The sequence below is a fragment of the Camelus dromedarius genome, chromosome 6 (genome assembly GCF_036321535.1).
Source record: "Camelus dromedarius isolate mCamDro1 chromosome 6, mCamDro1.pat, whole genome shotgun sequence".
NCBI lineage: Eukaryota > Metazoa > Chordata > Mammalia > Artiodactyla > Camelidae > Camelus > Camelus dromedarius.
The window spans coordinates 25663415-25685598 of record NC_087441.1 but is presented as its reverse complement, the minus strand read 5'-3'; the positions used below and the strand labels follow the sequence as shown (position 1 = coordinate 25685598).

General features: G+C 43.8%; 1 protein-coding gene across 1 annotated transcript; it reads right to left on the bottom strand.

The window, feature by feature from the left end:
* Window positions 1-550: 550 nt before the first annotated feature.
* ALDH8A1 (aldehyde dehydrogenase 8 family member A1) lies at window positions 551-20365 on the bottom strand. The gene is given in 11 exon segments (XM_064486669.1): window positions 551-1434; window positions 1437-1505; window positions 1507-1656; window positions 1658-1747; window positions 4329-4336; window positions 6130-6295; window positions 8747-9003; window positions 13558-13707; window positions 15198-15353; window positions 16721-16868; window positions 20179-20365. Coding segments are annotated over 11 exon segments (1464 nt in total). The 5' UTR covers window positions 20317-20365; the 3' UTR covers window positions 551-1302.
* Window positions 20366-22184: the final 1819 nt, after the last annotated feature.

Below are 22184 nucleotides of genomic sequence, written 5' to 3'. Positions count from 1 at the left end.
TCTGTGCCCAGGCACTGTGCTGTGAACCAAGACTTCAAAGAAGAGTAACACCTGCCCTGGACTTCGTCAACTCCTGTCCCATCAGGAAGTGAGACATGCAAACAGGTCATTTCAGTTCGTGTGGAAAGGGCTGTATTAGAGGTGTTCCTGGCTGCATGGATTGGGTTGCATGGCTGGGTGGAGTGAGGCAGGACAGAGGAGGGGAGAGGCAAAACAGAAGGAGATACAGAGGGGAGACCCAATGTAATGTGGTCCATGAACCCTAAGGACTTCACTTCTGAAGCATAACCCAAGGCAAGTGTGGAATGGTCAGAGATTGTGGAGTGTGGAGTCTGAGAGCCCTGGATTTAAATCCTTCCTCTGCCCCCACACCATTTTTATGACCTTGAGCTTGCTACTTAATCTCTATAAACCTCAGATTTCTCCTTTGATCATTGGGAGATTCAGGGAAAAAAAGTGCTAGAAATACCACTGTTACTTGGTAAAAAGTCCATGCTCCTAAGAGGGTGAAGATAAGGAAGAATAAAGGACAACTCATGAAGAGGGTGTATGTCATACTGGTTACTAAAATTGCTTAACATTTATTGCTTCCTTTAGGGTTAGTAAATTTTAAGTTTCATGAGATGCATACATGAAGAATTAGAATTGATTAGACTCCACAGTAGGACTAGATCAAGCTCTCCTTGTTCTAAGTTTCCTCCAAAAGTGGTAGCTATTTTATTTTAATTTGTCCTTATACAGAGTTATTCAGTAGGACCTACCATAAATATCTTCTCCCACAAATTCACATAACATTTATCGTCAACATTCATGGGCCCCTTGGATAAGGAGGTGCAGCCTCTTCAATTACCAATTAGCTATAGTGGCTGATGGAGAGGGAGATCATCTTGACAATCTCTCCAAAGTAGGAAATTATAGTGATTCGTAGATTTTTTTTAACCATATACTTGCAAATGAAAAAAAAAATTGTGGTTATCTTGGAAATGTGAATTTCCAAGAATTGAATCAAAATGATGGAAAAAATAGTATGAAAACACAGCCTAGGAAGAGCCTGCTGTTTGCTTGGATTCCTTGTTGTGCCTTCCTATTCGGAAGTCTTCTCCTCTTTGCATCCTCATTGAAGAGAGACAGTCTCTCTTCACCTGCGGGTAAAACTACTAACTACGGAGATAAGCTAGAGAGATAAGCTTCTGCTGAGTCAAGATGTGGCTGGAGTTTATGCCAGGATTTCTGTTCACCGCATTGGACGACTGATTCTCTGCAGCCAGGCATCAACTGTAACAGCTTGTGCATTGGCCAAGGTCAGTGTTTAACCGTGATGGTTTTGATTTCAGTAAAGAATTCGTAAGAGTCTTTGACTCCTTCTCTGCCCACCCCAGAACTCTTCATCCCCCCGAAAGGCAGGTTCAGCTCTCCTCCATCCCACATACATTAACTTCTGTCCAGACCAAGCCTGCCTGTAAACCTCTTTGCCCCCGGTGGACACGCCCCACGTTGCTTGACCAACACCGTCGCGGCCAGCCCGTATTTAACGCTGTTGGCTCTTTGAATCACTTCCTCTTCGCTATCAAAGGGGACAACACACGTCACTGGACCAAATATCTCTTCTTCATGCAGCAGACTCTCTAAACCCAAAAACAACACCCGAGAACCCAAGCATGAAATACCCTGTCTGGTTCCTGGGGGAGGTTCAATCCACTCCCTCACCTCTCAGAAATTTGCCCCCTGAAGAAAAAAACTGGACAATCTATCATTTGTCTTCACACCAAGCAGAAAATACAGTATTTCTGAAGCATCTAAGGGAGATGTAAAAGGTCATTGCCCTTCCCAAAACAAATCTAAGCTTGATTCTATTCAGTCAGATGCTGAGCCTGAGGACAGAAGTGCTTTGGGCACTTAGCTGGGTATTCAGTCCTCATGCGTAAGGGGAGGAAAGTCTTTCATTTATTTCATGACTAAGTGCCAGGCACTTTTTACACATTCTCGTTGAATTTGCTCAGAACTCTATTAGCTATGTATTATTATCTCCAATTTGCTGTTGAATAATTGAGCCTCAAAAAAGAGTAGATGGTTCATATAGCTAATAAACAGGAGAGCTAGGATTCACACTCGGATATCTGTTAAATACACAAAATGTTCTCTCACTTTTGGGGAGGCTACATCCATTGCAGAAAATAGGAAGCCGAACGGTGTATGAGACTTAATGAAAGGCCAGGACGCCCTTCAATAACTGAGCCTCCAAAACAAATAATTTCTAATTTCTTGTCTCATTTACTGATTATATTGGGAAAAACATGTCTAGGTAATATAGTAAAGCTCATAATAATGGGAAATAAATTATGCAATGAGTCGACTCAGTGGCTCAGAGATAATGATAGAGGTTCATTAATAATGATTATAGAAATGACTCACAATAATGGTATATATATTTATGTTTGGAAATGTTGAAGTCACAATAATACATTATTCCACCCTTGAGGAGCATTACAAGCATAAAAGAAGTAGAAAAGTCTTCCCCCAAATTAAAAGTGTAAAACAACAGTCAAGTAATACATCAAAGGCAGGGTAAATTTTGGAATGATGTTTTGGAATCCTACTTATATCCTTTATCATCTATCCTACCCCAGTATTAGGGTAGTACTCCATTGTGAAACTCTAGTCAGGGTAGAGCTATATGTTGGCCATGTAAAAATCAAAAGGTAATGTTTTGTTATTAATTTTGCTTCAATTTGTAGAACACTTCATACACCACGAAGTCAAAGATGTTTGAAAATATAGAACATTTGGGACCGCTTTCCATTCCACTCCACTATTCCTCCTCCTCCTGTACACACAATCATCTCAAAGCCCCGGTCTAGTTTGTGGGTAGAGCCTCCAATGGATTGGGACTTCTCTTTCCCCTACAGTCTTGCTCCTTTTGAAACAACCCACCAACATTAATTAAAAGATGCCGGAGGCAGCATCCTGTGTGAACACGGCAAGTGCAGGTGAGTCTCCCGGATGCAGAGCTGGGACTTTTATCAGTGATTCAAATAGCACAAGGGGCGCTCTGGCTGTGGATGATCACGTTTAGGCAAAATTACATGATTATCTCTGGAAGCTCTTAGCATAATAAAATATGAAAGAAAGTGTCAGTTTTCAAATTGTGAACTTACCAAATTATTGAACGTATAAGGTGACTCACACTACACTGAATTTATTTTCTAGGGATGACATGACAATTCTATCTACACTTGCAGCTCTAGAGAACAACCTTGCGACTAGGAACATGCCATAAAATTCAGTGACAGATTCTTATAAAACCTTTTCTTAGGAGAAGAGAGCAGAGTGTCGTTAGTCCTTAGTCGTTTTGACCATAAAATCAAAGCACTGAAGTTCGAAGAGTGGGCTCGGGAGCTCAGCACTGCTCAAATCCCAGTTCCTCCACTTACCAGCAGAGACTTTAAATGCTCTATTCCTCAGTTTCCTCATCAGAAAGATGGGATTGACTGGGCCACCTATTCACAGGGTCTTGAGAGGATTAAATGAAATAATATATGCAAACTACTTCCTGTACTACTGACATATAGTAAGTCTTCCGAAGGTCAGCGGTGTTGTTTTGTTGATGGTGACAATGATGATGATGGTGAAGATGGTGATGTAATGCAAGATCAGACACGAGCTAGGAGACTTCAGGGATGCCCCCCTCCCTGGTATGTCAGTTTTTATACCTGACAGGGGAGGACAAAAGACTACAAGACTGGACCTTCGGCCTGAAGCCCTGCCTTATTGGGGGATATACCCGTGAACTTCCTCTGGGTTTCCTCCAGCCTCCTTGGAAACGCTTGAGAATCCTCTCTCTCTAGCATCTTTGGGAAGACTGGCCTGGAGCCAGATTCTCCAGACACTCAAGCGGGAAGGATTCAGGAGAGTAAAAAGAAGACCAAAAGCAACCCTGTGAAACAGGTAATTTCCCGTGCCTCCCCCGCAGTCCCTGGGAGCCCGGGAATTCACACCTCCACCTGGGAGCCCTTTGCCATGACAGAACAGCTTCTGCACTCTCTCATTGGATTCTTCTGTCACTGCATCACCATCTGTCGTGACAAGCACACAGAAGTAGGAGGGACACAAAGACTCTGTGTGGCTAATTTGATCTGGAGAAGATACAGAAGAAGAGAGTTGGAATGCAAAGGTGGCAGCCGGCCCTTCTTTGGCTTGCAGCCCCCAAAGCTTTCTGGTGAGAGGTGAGGAAGGATGACTGCCAGTGGAGCATGTCCACTGCCTCCTTGATCCCAGATCAAGGTTTGACACACAGAGCTGAAAAGAGTCACAGCCTGGAAAGGACACACGTAGCCTTCTCTAGCCGCTTCCATTGGCTCCCTCTCAAAGGGCAGAGACACCCAGGGCTTCCTTACAAGCCCAGAGCTCTCTCACACACACAAGACTCTGTGTGTGTGTGTGTGTGTGTGTGTGTACCCATGTGCACACGCATACAGGGGATCCAAATCATTCAGCTGATACAGAAAAGTCAAACGTTTTGATTTGCCTCACTAATACATCTCCCCTCACTGGATAGCAAATAGCTATTATGACAGTGCCTATGATAGGAAAATAGTTTCTCTGCTGAGCGGATGAAGAGAACTTTGAGTCTTGGCTGAGTGGTGAATTGCAGAGGGGACCTGAGATGGCACCATGCCCCGAGCTTACTGGACTATGCTTCTGGGAAGTTAACTTTGCTACAAAGGAAGTATTTGGGAATGTGCAGAATTTATTTTTCACTATTTATCGGCATATGGGGGCAGGTAGACTTGGAGGCCTGGTGTCTAGAAACAGCCGGACGAGAGGGGACAAGGGAGCTTCTTGCACATGGTGATGCCTCGCTCCAGGCAGAGGACATCCAGAACCACAGGTCCCCCGTGGGCGCTCTGGGGGCTGCTGCCTGTGCGTCTACAATCTTGCCAGTGAATTTGACCAGAGGAAAGCACAGCAGTGCCAGTCAGCCTCACTTTAAATAAATGACCTCAAGCCTCAGGTGAGCCCTTGGAGCTGCCCTGCCAACAACACAGTCACATCAAAGTCCGTTCTCTCTCCTGATCTCCTGCAAGACGATCGCATACCTTCTCCTCCTTCCTGAAACCTTCAGCACCACCTCGCCTCCTCACCCTGCTGCCTCTGTCACTGAGAAAACAGGAGAAATAAGAGACCAGCAAGCAGCTACACCACCCCACCTACAGGCATCTGTGCTTCACAATATAGCGAAGGTCAAAGTGAAAATGCAGTAAATCTGCCAAGTCTGTGCACTGTCAGAGTTCTTCAAACCTGATTGAAGGCTGTATCTTTCATTGGCTAACTGATGGGGGCATGTTTCCATTATCCTTGGTGGGTCTTAGTCACTGCAGCTGAACAAGAGGTCCTTCTAACTCCAAAATTCTATGACTCATAATGGGAGTCACATCAGGCAATGAATTAAAATGACCCTAAAGACCTAAATTCTGTAAACCACCCAGAGAACATCAACAGCATCTCCCTCAGAGGCCTCCACTAGTCACCCCACCAACTCAAGACCACGTAGTTTGAATTGTGTGTGTTCGTGCTTCCAGAATCCCACCTGCTGTAAGCCAGAGATGGAACCTTACTGTCTGGGAACTGACTGGGAACATTTACCTACGGAAATCCCCGCCACTCTCAGTTCACTTGTTTTTCTTTCTTTCTTTCTCTTTTTTTCTTTGGTGGTGGGAGGTAATTAGGTTTATTTATTTATTTCTTAATGGAGCTACTGGGGATTGAACCCAGGACCTTGTGTATGCTAAGCATGCGCTCTGCCACTGAGCTATACTCTCTCCCCCAGGTCCACGTCATTTTCATCAGCTGAGCTTTGTACTTTGAACGCAGCCTTCCTCGTTTTACTAGTGGTATCTCCATGCTGACGTCTCCAGTCCATTTCATGTAGATGCTGCTTTAACCTGGACTGCATTTTGTATTTCTCTCTAACACTTTCAGAGTCTGTATCCAGAGACAATTTCCCACAGGTCATATTTTTTTTAATAGGGTAGTCATGAACAGTATTTCAAAGCATGGATGCTGCTATGCCTGGCTCTGAGCTTCTCTCCAAATAAGAACTCTTTCTGTCACTTACATGCAGGGGTTTACTTACTTTCTCCAAATGAGCTTTACTGATCAGAGCGCCCATGTTGGCCGATGGGTCGGAGGGAACGCCAACTTTCCACATTCTGGTAGCTTCCACAAACCTCTTTAAAAATTCATTATAGATGCTCTTCTGGACAAAGATCCTGCTGGTGCAGAGACAGATTTCTCCCTGCCAAGAATGACACGTGAGAACGATGACAAGACAAGAGGACTCCCTTCTTCATGGAGAGGTCACCCTGCACTTCCGAGTGCCTGTCGTGTATCATTACTGGTCTAAACAATGGGGGCCAGTGGTAAACCAGAGGCAGTTTCACCACATGCAACACACTGTCTTGTGGGGAAGACAAGCAATAAATAGCACAAGTATAGCTCAGTGTATAATACAACTTCAGGTTGCGGCCAGAGCAATACAAGAAAACCAAGCAGAAGATAAGAATAGAGACCTAATGGAGGGCGCAGCTTTTACTCTCTTTTATTAAAGGGAGCTCCGGAAGGCCCTTGTGAACAGGGGTATTTGAATTGACCCTTGATAGACACGAAGGAGCTAGATGGACAAAGATCTGGAGAAGACGATTCTGAGCAGTAAGTACAGAGGACCTACCGCGGGAATGAGCTTGGAGTCTGTGAGGAAAGGCAGCCAGGTGAGGTGGGTGGAGAGGGGCGGTGGAGGCAGGGACATGGCTCACAGGGATGTAGGAGATGAAGGCAGGATGTGAAGAATACAAGGCAACATCACACAGCATCTCACAGGCTCACAAGAAGCTTGCATTTTATCCTCAGTATCATGAAAGGATCGCGGGAGGCTTTCAGAAGCAAAATGATGTGACTGAATTTACATTTTTAAATGATCATTCTAGTAGCTGTGTGGAGAATAGAACTGGAGAAAACAGGAGTGAGAACAGAGGAGAGCTGAGAGCTTTCCAGACGTCCAGGTAAGTGGAGGTGGCTTGGATCAGGGCAGGACTGATGGAGATGAAAATAAAGATAGGAGTCCACCAAGGTCAAGAGATTCTTACAGGGTCATGGGACCCCCAAAGCATAAGGAAACTGACATAGATGCTCTGGAGGAGTGATGAGATTCGGGTATATTTTAAAGACAGAACCAACAGGACCTGTTGACAGGTTATTGAGGTGTAAGGAAAAGAGAAGGTAAGAGCAAGGATGTGTCCCAGACTTTTGGCCTGAGCCGCAGAGCAGATGGTAGTCTCTTCCCTGCCTGATTTAATTGTTCACTTCAATACTGGTTTATTTTGATGATTAAACCAATAGTATCATAAAAATTGTTGTTTATTTTCTAAAATTTAAAATTGGCTTATTGATCCAGGAAAATCTCTCTGTATGTATATATTTAGATAGATAGATAGACAGACAGATAGATAGATACAGATATAGATATATTTCTAAGCTACTTTCTTTAGGAATTACTGTGAAAGAAACATGATCATGAAATAATCATTGTAAAGAATGTTTTTCATTCTACACTCACAAAATCCCTATTGGAAGGCATCATTATTATTACTTCCATGATTTTACAGATAAAGGAATGCGGGTCTGAAAGGTATGCATCTTATTTAAGTTAGGTAAATATATGTCTCCTTCCACACATCTCTCTAACTCTTGGCTCAAGCCTTTGTTCTCTGCTAAAATTTGTAAAGCACATACCCTTTGGAGAAAACCATCCCATACTTATGCACCCTGCTCCGTCCCAGACACTATCCTGGTGTTGAAGACAAAGTGCTGCATGGAAGCAGCCACAGTTGCCCCCCTTATGAGGCTTGCTGAACAGGAGCTGTGATGCTGCAACAGTCTAGAATGTCTGATCCAGTGTCCTTGACCCTTTGGGGTGGCACGGCCTTGAAGAATCTGAGGAAAATTACGGGCCCCAGAAAAAACATGTTACACAATTTCAAGAGATGTGAAGATTGCCCTGAGGCTTGTCTATGACTCTAAGGTAAGAAACCTGCTGAGATTGGCTCAGGTGTTTATTTCTAAGTAAGAATGCACTGGGGATGCTTTTGGGGAAGAGAATAAGGTTTCTTGGAGCTAGGACATTTAGCAAGAAAAGATTAAGAAAACTGTAAATAAAGGAACGGAGAAGCTTAGAGAAGCAAAAAAGCAATCATTTGGCCCAGGGCTGGTACCTGATAAAAGTTGTGTAACTCAGGAAAAGGAGCTCGCTGAACAGGAGCTGTGATGCTGCAAGACCTCCAACTGCATTAAGATTAAACAGATAGCGGGGAGGGTAGAGCTCAGTGGCAGTGCACATGCTTAGCATGCACAGGGTCCTGGGTTCGATCCCCAGTATCTCTATTAAAATAAACAAACAAATGAACAAACAAACAAACCCAATCCCCCCCCACCAAAAAATTAAAAAATTTAAAAAGCCGGAGGAAAAAAGAAAAGAAAAGAAAAATAAGACAGAAATTTCTCTCTTTTAAAAAAAAAGGATTGACCAGCTAGTCAATGGAATAACACAGTGTAACAAGTCTCCCTTCAGTGACATTGACCTGCTTCCCCGCTGGCTTTGCACTGTGGTGCAACAGATGCAGCTTGACAGCACTATGTCAACTACAGAGTTGAAACAAATAAACAAAGGGAAAAAAAAAAACCAGAGCACTACCTGGTTGGCAAAGCTGGACCTGACGGTGGTGGGAATGCACTCTTCCAGGTTGGCGTCTTCAAAGATGAGGGCAGGATTCTTGCCCCCCAGCTCCAGCGAGAGCTTCTTGCAGTGGGGAGCACTCAGCTGCATGATGCGCTCAGCTGTGGGCTGGCTCCCCGTGAAGGAGATGAGGGGCACCTCCGGATGGGACACCAAGGCTTCACCCACCTGGGGCCCTGTTCCAAACACAATGTTGACCACGCCTGCTGGAACACCTGCATGGGAAGCAGCATCAGTTACAGTCATTCTGCTCAGTGTGTTAAAGACTTCAGGCCACATGGAGATTCCTCTTCAAAGTCCAATAGCTTGAATGGGGTTGAGGGTCAATATGGATGGCTCTCTCTGGCTTAAGAGCAAAGACTACAGCATCACCTCTGCCTATAGTGCACCTGGGTGGGATTTCTCCAGGCGCTTTGCCCTAGAAAACTGGGGGTTGACTATTCTACATAATTCATTCCAGGGTATTAACTAGGCTTCAAGAGGATGCAGCCATATCCCCAGGCAGGTCAGACCCTGTGAGGGAGGAGAGCCCTGCTCTGAGCTGGCGTCCAGGGGTCACAGTTCAGTGTGCAAATGTTAAGTAGAGGGGAGTGTAAATGCTGCAGAAGCCAGAGAAGAGACTGACTACCGGGCCGCAGGGCATGACGGAGGGCTCCCCCAGGAAGGTGAGATTTGAGTTGAAGGTCCTGTTACCCAAGAGATGGATGCACCATTACCCTTTAGGACTGACTGACCAAGAACACCCCAAATAGGGGTCCCAATCTTTTCTATCACAAACCCTACTGCTCTCAATCTGCACGTATCCATTTACATGTTTTATGGATTTACTTGCTCATTACCTACCGACAACTAGGAGGTAGCTAGCTGAGGGCAGAAGTGGGATCTGTGTTCTGCCTCCGTGGTATCCCCCGTGCCACCGCCTACTTTGCCTTATAGAATGAGTATCAGTTTAAAAAAACTAATGCGTCACATTTAAAATAAATGAATGGAAAAAGAAGATATAATGCTACATATGTATATATATGCTATTACAATAATTTTAAGGAGAATAAAAAATAAAAATAAAAATGTTAAAGAATAAACACCAGTAAATGCTCACATTTATTAGGTGCTTACTGTGGGTCAGACATTGCTGTAACTGGGTTACACCCTTCAGATTTCCCAAATAGTAACATCCTCACTTCACCTATCAGAAAACTGAAGCAAAGCAAGTTTAAGCAACAACCAGTAAAAGGCAAAACTGGGTGTAGGTTAATAAGTCATTGTTAAATCAATGAATGAATGAATGCTTGGTGTACATTTTCAGTTAAGAAAAGGTTCTTGGGGGAGGGTATAGCTTAGTGATAGAGTGCATGTTTAGCACGCACAAGATCCTGGGTTCAATCCCCAGTAACTTCATTAAAAAAGTAAATAAATAAAACTAATTACACCCCCCCAAAAGAAAAAAAAACAGAAAAAAATCAGCAGTAATAAATAATCCTATAAAAAAGAAAGAAGAAGAAGAAAAGGTTCTTGACTTTGGGAAGATTTACACGTTCAGAAAAAAATCTGTGTGCAGTTGTTTCGTGACCAGGAAGCTCTTAGGATTTGCCTGGAGGTAGCTGAGTTTACTCCCTCTGCTTCTTCAGGCTTGAGCTGGAGTAGGTGCAGAAATCCTCTGGTTTGGAAAGTAATCACTTCCCTGCTCCTAGTTTCCCTTGCTCCAGGTTAGACACTCTCTTCTCAAAGGAAACATACTCTCTTAGATTCAAATCATCTCTTCAAGAATACATTTTTAAGGTGTAAGTAGTAAGTTCTCATTGATGATCCGCTATCATCCAGAAGAGCTTCCCACTGAGCAGAGCCTCAGCCCGATCACCTTGAGGGCCCACTCAGGTGAGCACCTAAGGAGAAAGGTGTCTAGCAGAGCCCCACCTCTGCACTCAGAGCACACACTTGCTGAAATCCCGCTTAGGTGGGTCCTGGACACAGGTCATTGCCAGAGGAGGGCAGGCCCAGGGCCAGACACCGTGTGAGAGCAGCTGGCATCTGGGTTGGGGCAAAGAAGAGGCTCGGGGAAAAGACCCTCCCAGCCATTGATGAGGGGAGAAACAAGAACAAGTTTCCCATTATTTGCAGGATGGGTCATGCATCTTTTTAAGCAGGGGATTGGGGGCCCAGAGAACGTGGACCATTGGACTTTATAAATCCTGACAAAAAATTCTGGCAAAAAATGGCTCCAATCATTTCTAATGTTTACAGCACCATTTTAACAAAGGGTGAGAGGAAACATAGAAACACCTCATATTTATCACCCTAGCAAAATGAGCTTGTTGCAGCAGGCAGTGTCTTCCACACAATGGAATTAACATTTTGATTGTGTTTCCTTGAGCCCGGCTGTTAATTTAAGAGCTATCTACTGGCCAGTATTTCCCAGTACCATTTTGCCATTTGATACAGATGTTAATGGACTTTTTCTAGAGACATTCACCCTCTGCCCTTAAAGAGGTTCTGCTTATAAGAGAAGGAAGACAGTTTAATTGACAGATAACAATCGGGGAGAACTCAGAGGAGGTGGCTAAGAGGCAGCAAAGGGAAGGAGGTGGCTCCAATGCCAGGATGTGGCCATGTGGCAACAAGGAGAATGTTAAGCTTAAATAGAGCAGAACAAAAATTAATAGGAAGAAACCTGCCATCAGTGGACACTCCAGGAATGAGGGCAAACATTTGGTGCCTCCAAGAAAGAAACAAATATTCTAGAACTGCCCAAGAGGTATTCATGGTGTGCTTAAATAAATCTTAAATGATTTTATTTCAAAAGAAGTTCATCTGCTAAGACTGCATGAACGCTCAGGACTAAAGGAACTGACTTTTGAAATATCCATTATGCATTAGCAAGTTGTTTTAGCTTTCTTTCCTGACACTATTAAAAGTTTCCCTTACAGTGCTCTAAAGCAGGGCTGTGTAGATGTGATCCACACACCACCACCCCCGCCCAATCCCAGTGGAGAAACTGAGGGTTTAAATCATGTGCAATTTGACCATCACACTCTCAGTGATTCTCAGTGCAGGAAAGTTTGGCAAAGCCAGCCCAGGGAGGGAGGGACCATCTTGGCCTAATAAATTTATTCATTCATAAGAAATAAGAGCAATGCTGTGTAAATAAACAGAAACATAGAGCTCTCACGCAGACCAGATTCCGGGTTATGTGTAAGGGGAGAGCAGTTAGAAAAGAGAAGGTCTCTGGAACACGGCTCTGTGGTGCCCTCCCCACCCCCTTGTGCATCTTCCCTGACACGGGATCCATCAAGGCTGAGCGTAAGCCTGCTTCTTTCTCACACCAGGGAACCTGCTGTCAACAGGCAGGGAAGAGATGCCCTGGGCCTTCGCAGATACTAGAGATTCAACTTGGCAAAGAATGGACTAGAACGTGATCACTGCTATAAGGGAGGGTGGCACATTCTGGGACTCAAGAGGGTAGGCCAGTTCATATCCTCCACTGTCCAGAGGCCGAGGGCATCCATCGACATCATCCCAAAGACCTCGGCTGGGAGGCCTCACTCCTCCGTGGGACACAAGGGGATGGGCGGCTAAGGTAGGGTCACAGGCCCAATGCTCTCCCTAAACAGGAATGATTTAAGATGTCATCTAAACCCTGGATAAAGAATGGGTTCAGCTTTCCTGGAAGCCAACGTGTATGTTTTTGCTTTGAGAGAAAAGGCATCCAGGGAGAGAGACGCACTCTTACCAACCACCCTGTCTGCGGTTCTGAGTGAGCCCGGAGGCTTCCTCAGTGGGCTTGAAGGAGGCTTCCTCAGTGGGCTTGAAGGAAGCCAGCAAGGCAGAGATGGACGGAGCCAGGAAGATAGCCTGTCCCCCATCACCTGCCCATCATCCCCACCCAGGCTGGGCAGAGACAGGGGCTGAGGATCTAGCAATGAGGGGCTTCCTCATAGGTTACAAGGTGGAGCCTCCTGCCCGCTACCTTACAACCTTGGTACAGTGTCAGCTGAACACTCCAGAAGGAAACTGGGAATACGCCCTGGCTGTGGCCATTCCACCGTCAGCAGAAGAAAGACAAGCAGCCACTGTACAACAGCGTAGTATAACCACTGGCAGTGGTTCCAAACTTAGGGAAAATGGAGCTATGTGTATTCCATTCTCTTGAAAATGGGCTGTTTCAATGGTATTCTGTAGCTGGGCAAACAAGCGGGGCACCCAGCAATAGTCTTCTTTTCATCAAGATTTACTTGTGGTTCAATCATAAGATTGATGTTGAAGACACTCTCTGGAGCAGGCTGGTGTCGGATCTGATCAGCTCGTTAAGCCGGTTCCTGCAATGCTATCCTGTGCTCATGGTACTGCCTATGGAGCCCCCTGCAGGGAGGAACTGTCCTGCAGTAGCTCAGTTCTGGGGATGGATAAAGGAAGCAGTGGTGGTGAACCCCACAGATGAAGGAGATTTCTTAGAAAAGGATCAAGGAGACAGAAACCAATGGTGTCCCTGGAATCTGTTTTGCTGGTGAGCAGACTTTTATCCAAAACAACTTTTCAAGGGGGATGGGGTATAGCTCAGTGTAGAGTGCTTAATTAGCAAGCATTAGTTCCATCCCCAGTACCTCCATTAAAAACATTTTTTAAATAAATAAACCTTATTATCTACCCCCAAAAAATAAGTTAAAAAAAAAAACGGTTCAAATGTCAATGAGTGACCTTAAGTGTCTGAAGCCTACCAAACATACAGCCCCAAAGCCAATCCTGTGCCCCCGCCAAACCCTGACACTTATTACCTGCTTTCTCCAGGAGTCTACACATCATCCACGTGGTCACTGAAGTCAGCTCGCTGGGCTTGGCTATCACAGTGTTGCCAGCAGCGATCGCCGGAGCGATCTTCCAGGTCAGCAAGTAGAGTGGCAAATTCCAGGGACTGATCAGACCCGCTAACAGAGGAGAAGGGAAGCACTGCCAGCAATGACATGCCCCTCCAAGCAGACGTGCCAGGTGGGGTTTCTTCATCAAAATCTCCTTATGCTACACGAAACTTCAGCTGACTCTTCCCAAACCCCAAACTTGTAGCCAACTTCAGGGAAACAACTCTAAAATGTATTACAAGCATCTGTACCTTTTAAAGTTACAATCAATGGCGTTTACCCCTTTCTTGATGACTTACAATTATATTTACGAATGATAGCAGTATAAGTTCTGGGACTAAAAGGCTGTTGCTGGTCCCCAAACAGTTCCAGAAAGTGATCAGTTTTGAGATTTACAGACTGATCTTTACATTGTGTAAACAACCCTTCTCATTATTAAACAGTCCACCACTATTTCTTCTAAATGTCTTCATCTCTGTTTTTAAACTCTTGTGGATTGAGACATAAAATCTCAAGCTGTTTAGAGTTATTTGTAAAGTAAAAGCAAATAGTTTCTGAGGCTGTGAGATCTGTTTTAGCTAGCCAGAGTATTTTTTAGTAAAAAAATTCTCTCCAAGTTCTCACCTGTAACCTGACCAGGTAAGTTTGCTGGATAAGTAGCAGAACCAACATCTACAGTGTGTCTCCATGTAATATTCTGAAACCATCAGGCTTCTGACCATAAAATGGCGCAAAAATAAGATTCATGTTATGAGTAAATGGATTCACCTTATTTTACACTCTGCCCTCAAGCCTGAGCTATGAATGTTAACATATTTTATATTATTAAATTTCCCACTGAAAAAAATCTGCTTGTTAGGGGATAATGGACTATTTTTGCAGCATGATGTGTTATTAGCACACTTCTTCGGAAGAGGTCTGAGCTTTTCATAATGCCTTGAAAATACCATTTCCGAAGGGTTCAAATAATCAAAAGTAGAAAAATGTCCTATTTTCTTTCCTTTTAATGTATTTTCTGTTATCCTGTCATAAAATGTAACTAGTAAAATATGTAGGCTTGGTGTTTATTTCTCAGAGGAAACAGTGACATCCAGTGGACATCTTGACGCATGGCAGGTACATATATGTCCTCTAAAGGTCAGGAGGCAGAGAAATGAACGAGGGAAGTAAAATCATCTTCCCTCTTCCCTCACCTCAAGGCTTACTCACCACATACCTGGCACTGTTCTAAGTGCTCTATGCTTATTAATTTATTTAATCCACATAAAATGTATAAAGATAAAATTACAAGGGAAAAAAAGTCCTGGTTTGTGAATTTACTCTCAGTATCATTCTTTCCCCTGTGATTTCTCAAGAGCCATTTTCCAGGAATGAGTATGGAACTTGACACAAAGAAAATAAACTAGAGTTCAATTTTTAAGGCCAATTAAGTTTCAGATAAAGTAGAAGAAATTTCTATTTCTCTTTTTCTTAGTCTGCTCCTTTAGACCAGCTCTATAGAGTTGACCGAGCATCTCTGTGTGCAAGTGTGGTCCAGGCTTTCACAGCACAGCACCTACCAATGCCCACGGGGGCCCGCACTGTGTAGTGCAGACAGCCCAGGTGGTCCATCTGCGTGCACTCCGACGTGTGGTGCAGGATGGAGGAGGCAAAGAACCGGAAGTTCTGTACAGACCTGGGAATGTCCATGGTTTTTGCCAGTGTAATGGTTTTCCCTGTAAGAAGCCAACAACAGAAGGTCCAGTCAGTGTACTTCACCTGGAACTTAGTGGAGACACTACCGTACACATATCCTAACACACACAGAAGTAGCCTCTGTTCTTTGAATCCTGGGATGGGTGTTCCTTGGCCTCAGGGAGTGTTGATCATGGTTGGATAAAACTATGAAACAATTAAGTATGAGGTTGCAAGATGATGTTGAGGGGGTTACAGTTGAATCAAATAATCTTCGCTTTGTGGACTGAACAATTCACAGCCATCGTCATGTATTCACCAGATGCTACCATTCTGTCCACCCCAGCTCTTTCAATTCAAAATCACTGCATTTGCTACAGAGGGGTTGGAATAATGGATGTAAAGACAGCTATATTTGCACATCACAAAAAAAAAAACACTTCGATAAACACAGGGTGATATGAATTGTCCCTCCAACGTAGGATGGAGTCATTAAGATGGACACGCGGCAGAACAGGTGATGGGAACCCGGCCCAGGATGCCATGTGGTCCTTGCTCACCCATCACGTGCCCAATGCACGTCCTAGATAGGAGCTTACCCAGACTGTTCCTTAGTTATCTTTAGTGAGGCAGTGAGACTCTGTAGTGTCAGGGAGCATTTTCTTCTTAAGGACTTGGAGCCATACTGCTTCCCAACTTTAGGCTTCTTGACAGCACACCTATATATGACTTTAAAAGATGCTGGCCTTTCCTAACAGATATCATTACAAAGATTTACAGACATTGACTCCATCACCCTGACTTCTGGGAAGGAGTCGAAAAAATTGGCAAATTGTGTTGGGAGTGGAACAGTGTCCGTCATGTTGGAAGTCTAAGTAACTGACTGTGTGACTGCTCTTCAAATGACCTTTGCTTTGAAACTCTCTGCTTAGAATCGGTAGAGGATTGCGAGAGCAGCCCTCACTCTTCCTCTTGTCCCATATCCCTGCCTTTGCTCTACATCTTTGCCATTTCTTCCACCAAACAGTCAGTGTATTGACATCCCGGCCTCCTGGACTTGGGTTCGGCCTTGACTTGCCTTGACCATGAGAATGAGGCAGAAGTGGGCCAGCTGCAGCCTCGACCTGCAGAGGCCTGGGCTGGTTTTCCTTGAAAAGCACGTGGGTGGCTTAGCCAGGTGGGCCCAGGAGGGGAGACATAAAGCAAGTGTCCTGCATTCCAGCCGTACGGTTAAGAGGCAAGAAATCAACTGACAACCTGGAAGGAGGGTATGAATGGCCAGCTTCTGATGAGGTAGTGAACTTTCCAGAAAGAAGGAGCACACTCCTGGCTCTGCTAGAGACAGCGAGCGTTGGGGAGGCGGGGAGGCCGGCAGAGGTGGCTCTCGAGAAGAGTGAGTGCGTCTCACCTTGGTCCTTCGATTCAGCCTGAGCCAGCTCCTCCAGGGACTGTTCCAGCAAATCCGCCAGCCGGTGCAGCACCTGTGAGCGCTCCTGGGGGCTCCGGGACGACCAGCCTGGAAAAGCTGCTCTGGCTGCTTCCACCGCGGCTTCGATCTTAGAGCAGCAGATGGGAGAGAGGGGAGAGTGTAGCCCTAAGAGTCTTGCTCCCCAGGGGTTGGATGAATTTGGAATCCACAAATCTGTATCTGCCTAACTTTTTTTTCTGCCTAACTTCAAACATTCAACACTTCCTAGTGCAGAGTTACCCACAAAGTGGTGTTTATGTGATCAGCAAAGCAGGGGCACCACAAAAAACAAAGAAAAATGCTTCATTTCCACCAAGCTCTCCAGGATGTGGCAGTCAGGTAATAAGAAAGACGTTAATTGAATTTAGCAGATATACATTTTAAATCATTTCAAAATGTCTAATTTTTAAAATATGCTATGAGAGAGCAAATTGAGCCAAGGTGTGTAGAATTTCCAAACCCATAATCCAGTCCTGACATCTCTGATAAAATCTAAAATTTTGTTTGAAATCACATCCCAGACTGTCATTCCCACTTGAAATGACTCATCATATTAGTTATTTATTGACTAATTTATATATTAGGGAATGTGCTAAATGCTTTATACAAATTATTTCATTAAATTCCTTTTAAAGTTCTATAATATAAGTATCGCTATGCCCATTTTACAGATGAGGAAACTGAAGCACAGAGAGCTCAAGTCACTTGCCAGAGGTCACACAGCTAACACGTGGCAGAATCAGGACGTAAACCCAGATCTGTGTGGCTCCCAAGACCACAGCTGGCCTGCCCCCGGCCTGGCTCCGCCTGATGGAAGAGGCCTCTGTAGGAGAGGAGGTCCTCTGTGGTTGAACACATACCTCGGCGACCTGGCTTTAGAGCTTAATCTGAAAGGAAACAATGCACGGGGAGGTATCGGCCAGGCCAGTTCACGCAGACAGAATGACTTTCAGGCTGTCTGCTGCCTTCCTCCTCTGTGAGGCAATGTCTAACAAATGCCTTTCCCAGAGATGGCAAATCCAGGGCCCGTGTCCCACCCCCTCCTCTCCCACGTGCACGACAAGCGTTCACTATCACTCCCAGCTTTCTGCCACCACGGGGCCCAGGCTCAGTCTCAGAGCCCTTTTCCACAGGCTCCCGGCAGCCAGCACAACTTTCCTGTATCACGTGACCTGACAGTTCAGCTGCCCTCTCACCCCAGGCCTGATCTACACTCCTTCTTCATGTGAACAAAGTCACCTTCTGCTGAGCTGAAGTGAAGTTGAAAATGATTCTCATCCTGCTGATAAATTTCTGGAAAGTTGGTGGTTTCACCTCAAAAACTAGATCTCTAAAGTGGGCCTGCAGGCAGAATGAAGGAAGGGATGGGGGCTTTGGTGACCTCCACCAGGAGCTGCAGCCCCAGGATGCCTGCTGCCGGCCAGCGAGAGGAGGGGGCCTTCCTGCAGGGGGCAGCGCAGATCGAATCTTCCTACAGCTGGCAACGAAACACTGAGCTTTTTGAAAAGTGGAAAACTCAAGTCCAGTCATATTTTCTAAGTTGTCTTATGTCACATGTCCTATGTCCACTTAATATAGAATACATAGTAATCTACTATATATAATACATGTATACTATATAATATATAATATTGTATAATACTATTAGCAAAGCTAATACGTAGCATTTACTATTTGCTAGACACAGGGGACTCTACACATGTTGGTCTGTTTAATCTTCAGGACATTATGAAGTAGGTATTATTATTATCCCCATTTTGTAGGTGAGGAGACTGAGGCACAGGGAGGTTCAGCTCTAAGTCAAGACCACAGGGAGTGAGTGGAGCCGCTGACCTTTGAAGCCAGGCAGTCGGACTGCAGTCCGTGCTTATGACCGCAGGGCTGCAGTGCAGGTGCCAACACAGGTGTGCACCTACGTGTGTGTGTGAGTGATCACTGATCTAAGTGTCAGAGAGGAAAGTGTTAACACACTATGGTCTGTCACATAAGGATGATGATAGAGTCTTACCTCTAGGTTGTTACGACCCAGATTTAGGACAATTCACATTAAGCTGTTTAGCAACTGCACAGCACAAAGCAAACGCTGAACGAATGGGAGCCCCGCTGGCAGCACCAGCAGGACACTCTGTGAGTGACTTTTGGAGAAATGGACATGTAGCTTGCATGGTAACCATATTTTTCAAGCCAGAAAAACCTAGGATTTGGGGGATCAGGCAGAATATTTGAGAGCTGGATTGCTGGGAAATCCAAACTCTCTTACTTTCCTAGCCTGTAACTCCATCCCTCATTCTCTCTTCTGAAAGGGCTGAGCCCTGAGCGGCAGAGAAGTTCACCTGAATTTGGTATATTTGTCTTTTTTAACTTTACTCTGGAAAGCACTCTGAGACAAGAAGGGTTGGAAAATACAAAACTGGATTTCCCACATCTATCCTAGGTCATTTGAAGCAAACAAAACTTCAGGTTACAGTTTAACCAACAAATTAGCCAATATTTGCAAACTTTAATCCACAAGTCTAAAGGTTTTTTTTAATGCAAGACAGATTTAAAACATTATTAACAAGAGAGAAATAATAGGTTAGTTATTTTAAAAAAAATGCATGTAATATTTATATTTGAAGGCTACAGATAGCTTTTAAATAATCTAGTTCTTTGTGCCTTAAAAAATAAATTAAAATCTGTTAGGCTTTAGATGAGTATATATCCATCAGCCACATTTATCATTCCAAATACATTTACATTCTCTGTGCAATAATGATGACTAATCAAATATATCTCAAATATTTTACAAAATTCCTCAATAATATTAATTCTACATCACTGAAAAAAATTTTAATGTGGGTGCCATTACGTACTCTGAGTAAGAAAAAGGATAGTGTTAAATGTAACTCCAAAAATGTATAGGAATTTGATTCTGCATTTCACCATTTAAATGACTGGTTTTACTTTACTAGGTATTTTGAAGACATGAAGAATTATTAGAGGATAATCTAAAATAAATCCCTGGGTTTTTAAATGTTGTTTGTTTTAGTGAAGTAACACATTTGGGGGAATCCATGAATATAATGGCAAATTTAGGCAACACTTGGTAGAGGAAAGGGAGCATGTAGTAACACTGATAATTCTTACAAATAATGCTTTTTACCAGGCAACCACTAAGTCGTGTCTGAGAACAGTGATGGTGTGTTAAGCTACCTAGATCATGATTTGCTTCTGCAAATCTGAGATTTGTTTCGTGTGTGGTAAGTACCCAATTACAAAGTAAACCTTCCTAGAACTAAACTCTTCCTTCTGCTGATGTTTAACAATTCTACGCCTTTTCTCAATCTCCTTTGATCCCAGGAAATTAAGTCTCTCACAGGCTAAGTACATTTCAATCTTCCCCGAGTGAATACACTCACCTCTTCTTTTCCGCTGTCTGGCACTCTGCAGTACACCTCTCCTGTAGAGGGATCGTAGGAGTCTAGGTATGAGTTACAAGGTAAAAATTTTCCACCTATGAAGTTTTCCAGCGTCAGAAGTGCCCTCGATGCAGCCATGGTGAAGGCCACAGCTGCCCGTGCTCAGTGAGGTTCTCCCCCAACTCTCCTGACTCTTGACTTGGCCTCCTCATTTCCAGCCCCAAGGTCCTCACTGGCCAATCAGTGAAAGTGGGAGGTGACTTGACATTCTCCAAGAATATTCCAGGCTCCCAGCTCTGACGAAGAGAGTTCCCAAATATTTCACAGCCGTCCAGTGCACCATGAGAAATGGATGCTAGTATGTTAAACTCACATCAACTTATGTGTTCATAGCCCTTTGAAATGGTCAAAAGGCACCTGTGTATATCATTTTACTGGGTTCATCCTATAAACTATTCATTGCTCAAATGCTGATTAAATGCCAGGCCGCTGAGGCAGGTCCTTTACATGAATTTATTCATTTATTCCACACAATAACCCTATAGAGAGTAAATGTCATTACTTCTCCTGTTTTGTAGAAAAAAACAGCACCGGAGAGGTGAATTTGTCCAAAGTTGCATAGTTAGTAAGGGTAAACCTGAATCTGTTTGTCTCCAAATCATGTGCTTTTTTCCTCGATGCATCACTGCCCTCATCCTCAGAGATGGCTGAAGACAGCCTCTCTCTTTCCATCACTCACCAGTTTCCCTTTACCTTGGCAGGAACGCAGTGAGCTAATGAATGTGTGAAAGGATGCTCTGCGTCTCTGACAGTCTGGGAATGTGAGATGCAAAGATGTCCAAGTTGCCTAGCAGACTGGAAAACGTTTTCAAAGATCTGAAACATCCACTCCACCTGCAGATGTGGGACAGAATGTGCTTTCCTACTCGGCTGCTGGGAGGGTGCACAGAACACAGTAAGGACAGCTTGGCAGTGTTAACCTCTACACCTGCCTCTCTTGGGTCTGGCATTCTCCCCCTCTCCAGGATTCTCTCCTGCAGAATTACCTGCTTATGTGCAAGGAGATAAGGCATAAAGTATCATGTTTTATGGTAATTTAAAAAATTGAGAACAATCAAGGGGAGGAAGGTATAGCTCAGTGGTAGAGCACATACTTAGCAGGCACGAGGTCCTGGGTTAAATCCCCAGTACCTCCATATAAATAAATACCTAATTATCCCCCAAAAAATAAAATTAAAAAAATTTTTAAATTGAAAACAACTGAAATGTCCACTAACTGGTAAATATTATAATTCATTGTTACATCCATAATGAAGAGTATCATTTAAGCACTGAAAGGATATATTGCTAAGTGGAAAAGAAAATGGGTGAATAATCTATATGATATAATCTCCTTGGACACCCATATGACTGAGGGATCGAAGGGGAGAGTGGATGGTTTCTTCTTCTTTTTACGCCATGTAGTCTTAAATTTCTTGAGCTCGTAATAGTACATCACTTTTATAGTTAAAATTTAGTTGATCATGCTTAAACCTATACAATGAGGTATGTCTATCATTTTTCAATGAAACTGGGAAAAAAAAAAGTAGATAAGAAGCCAAAGGAAAATATTTCTACTTGTCTTTTACTAAGTAACTGGCAAACTACAAAATAATATATGTATTATAAAACATATTATACACATATATATTCTTGGGAAGGAAAAATAAATTATTCTTGACTATCATACGCAGAAATGATTGTAGAGAGAATCTGAGATGATCAAGTGAGATCTGGATCACGTCAAACAGAGAAGAGGACATGCAGAATTTGTAAATATTACAGTATACTCAACTAGAGTATAACAATGTTTTGAAATCCATTACATAGTTGATTTTTTTTAAATGTAATCGAATGTTAAATGTCAATATTCTAGATTTATTGGTCATTTCGAGACATTCGCTGGCCCCTTAGGCCCTTCCTGCTTCCACCTTTAAGTGGTCTCTCTCTGGATAAGCTCCAGATGC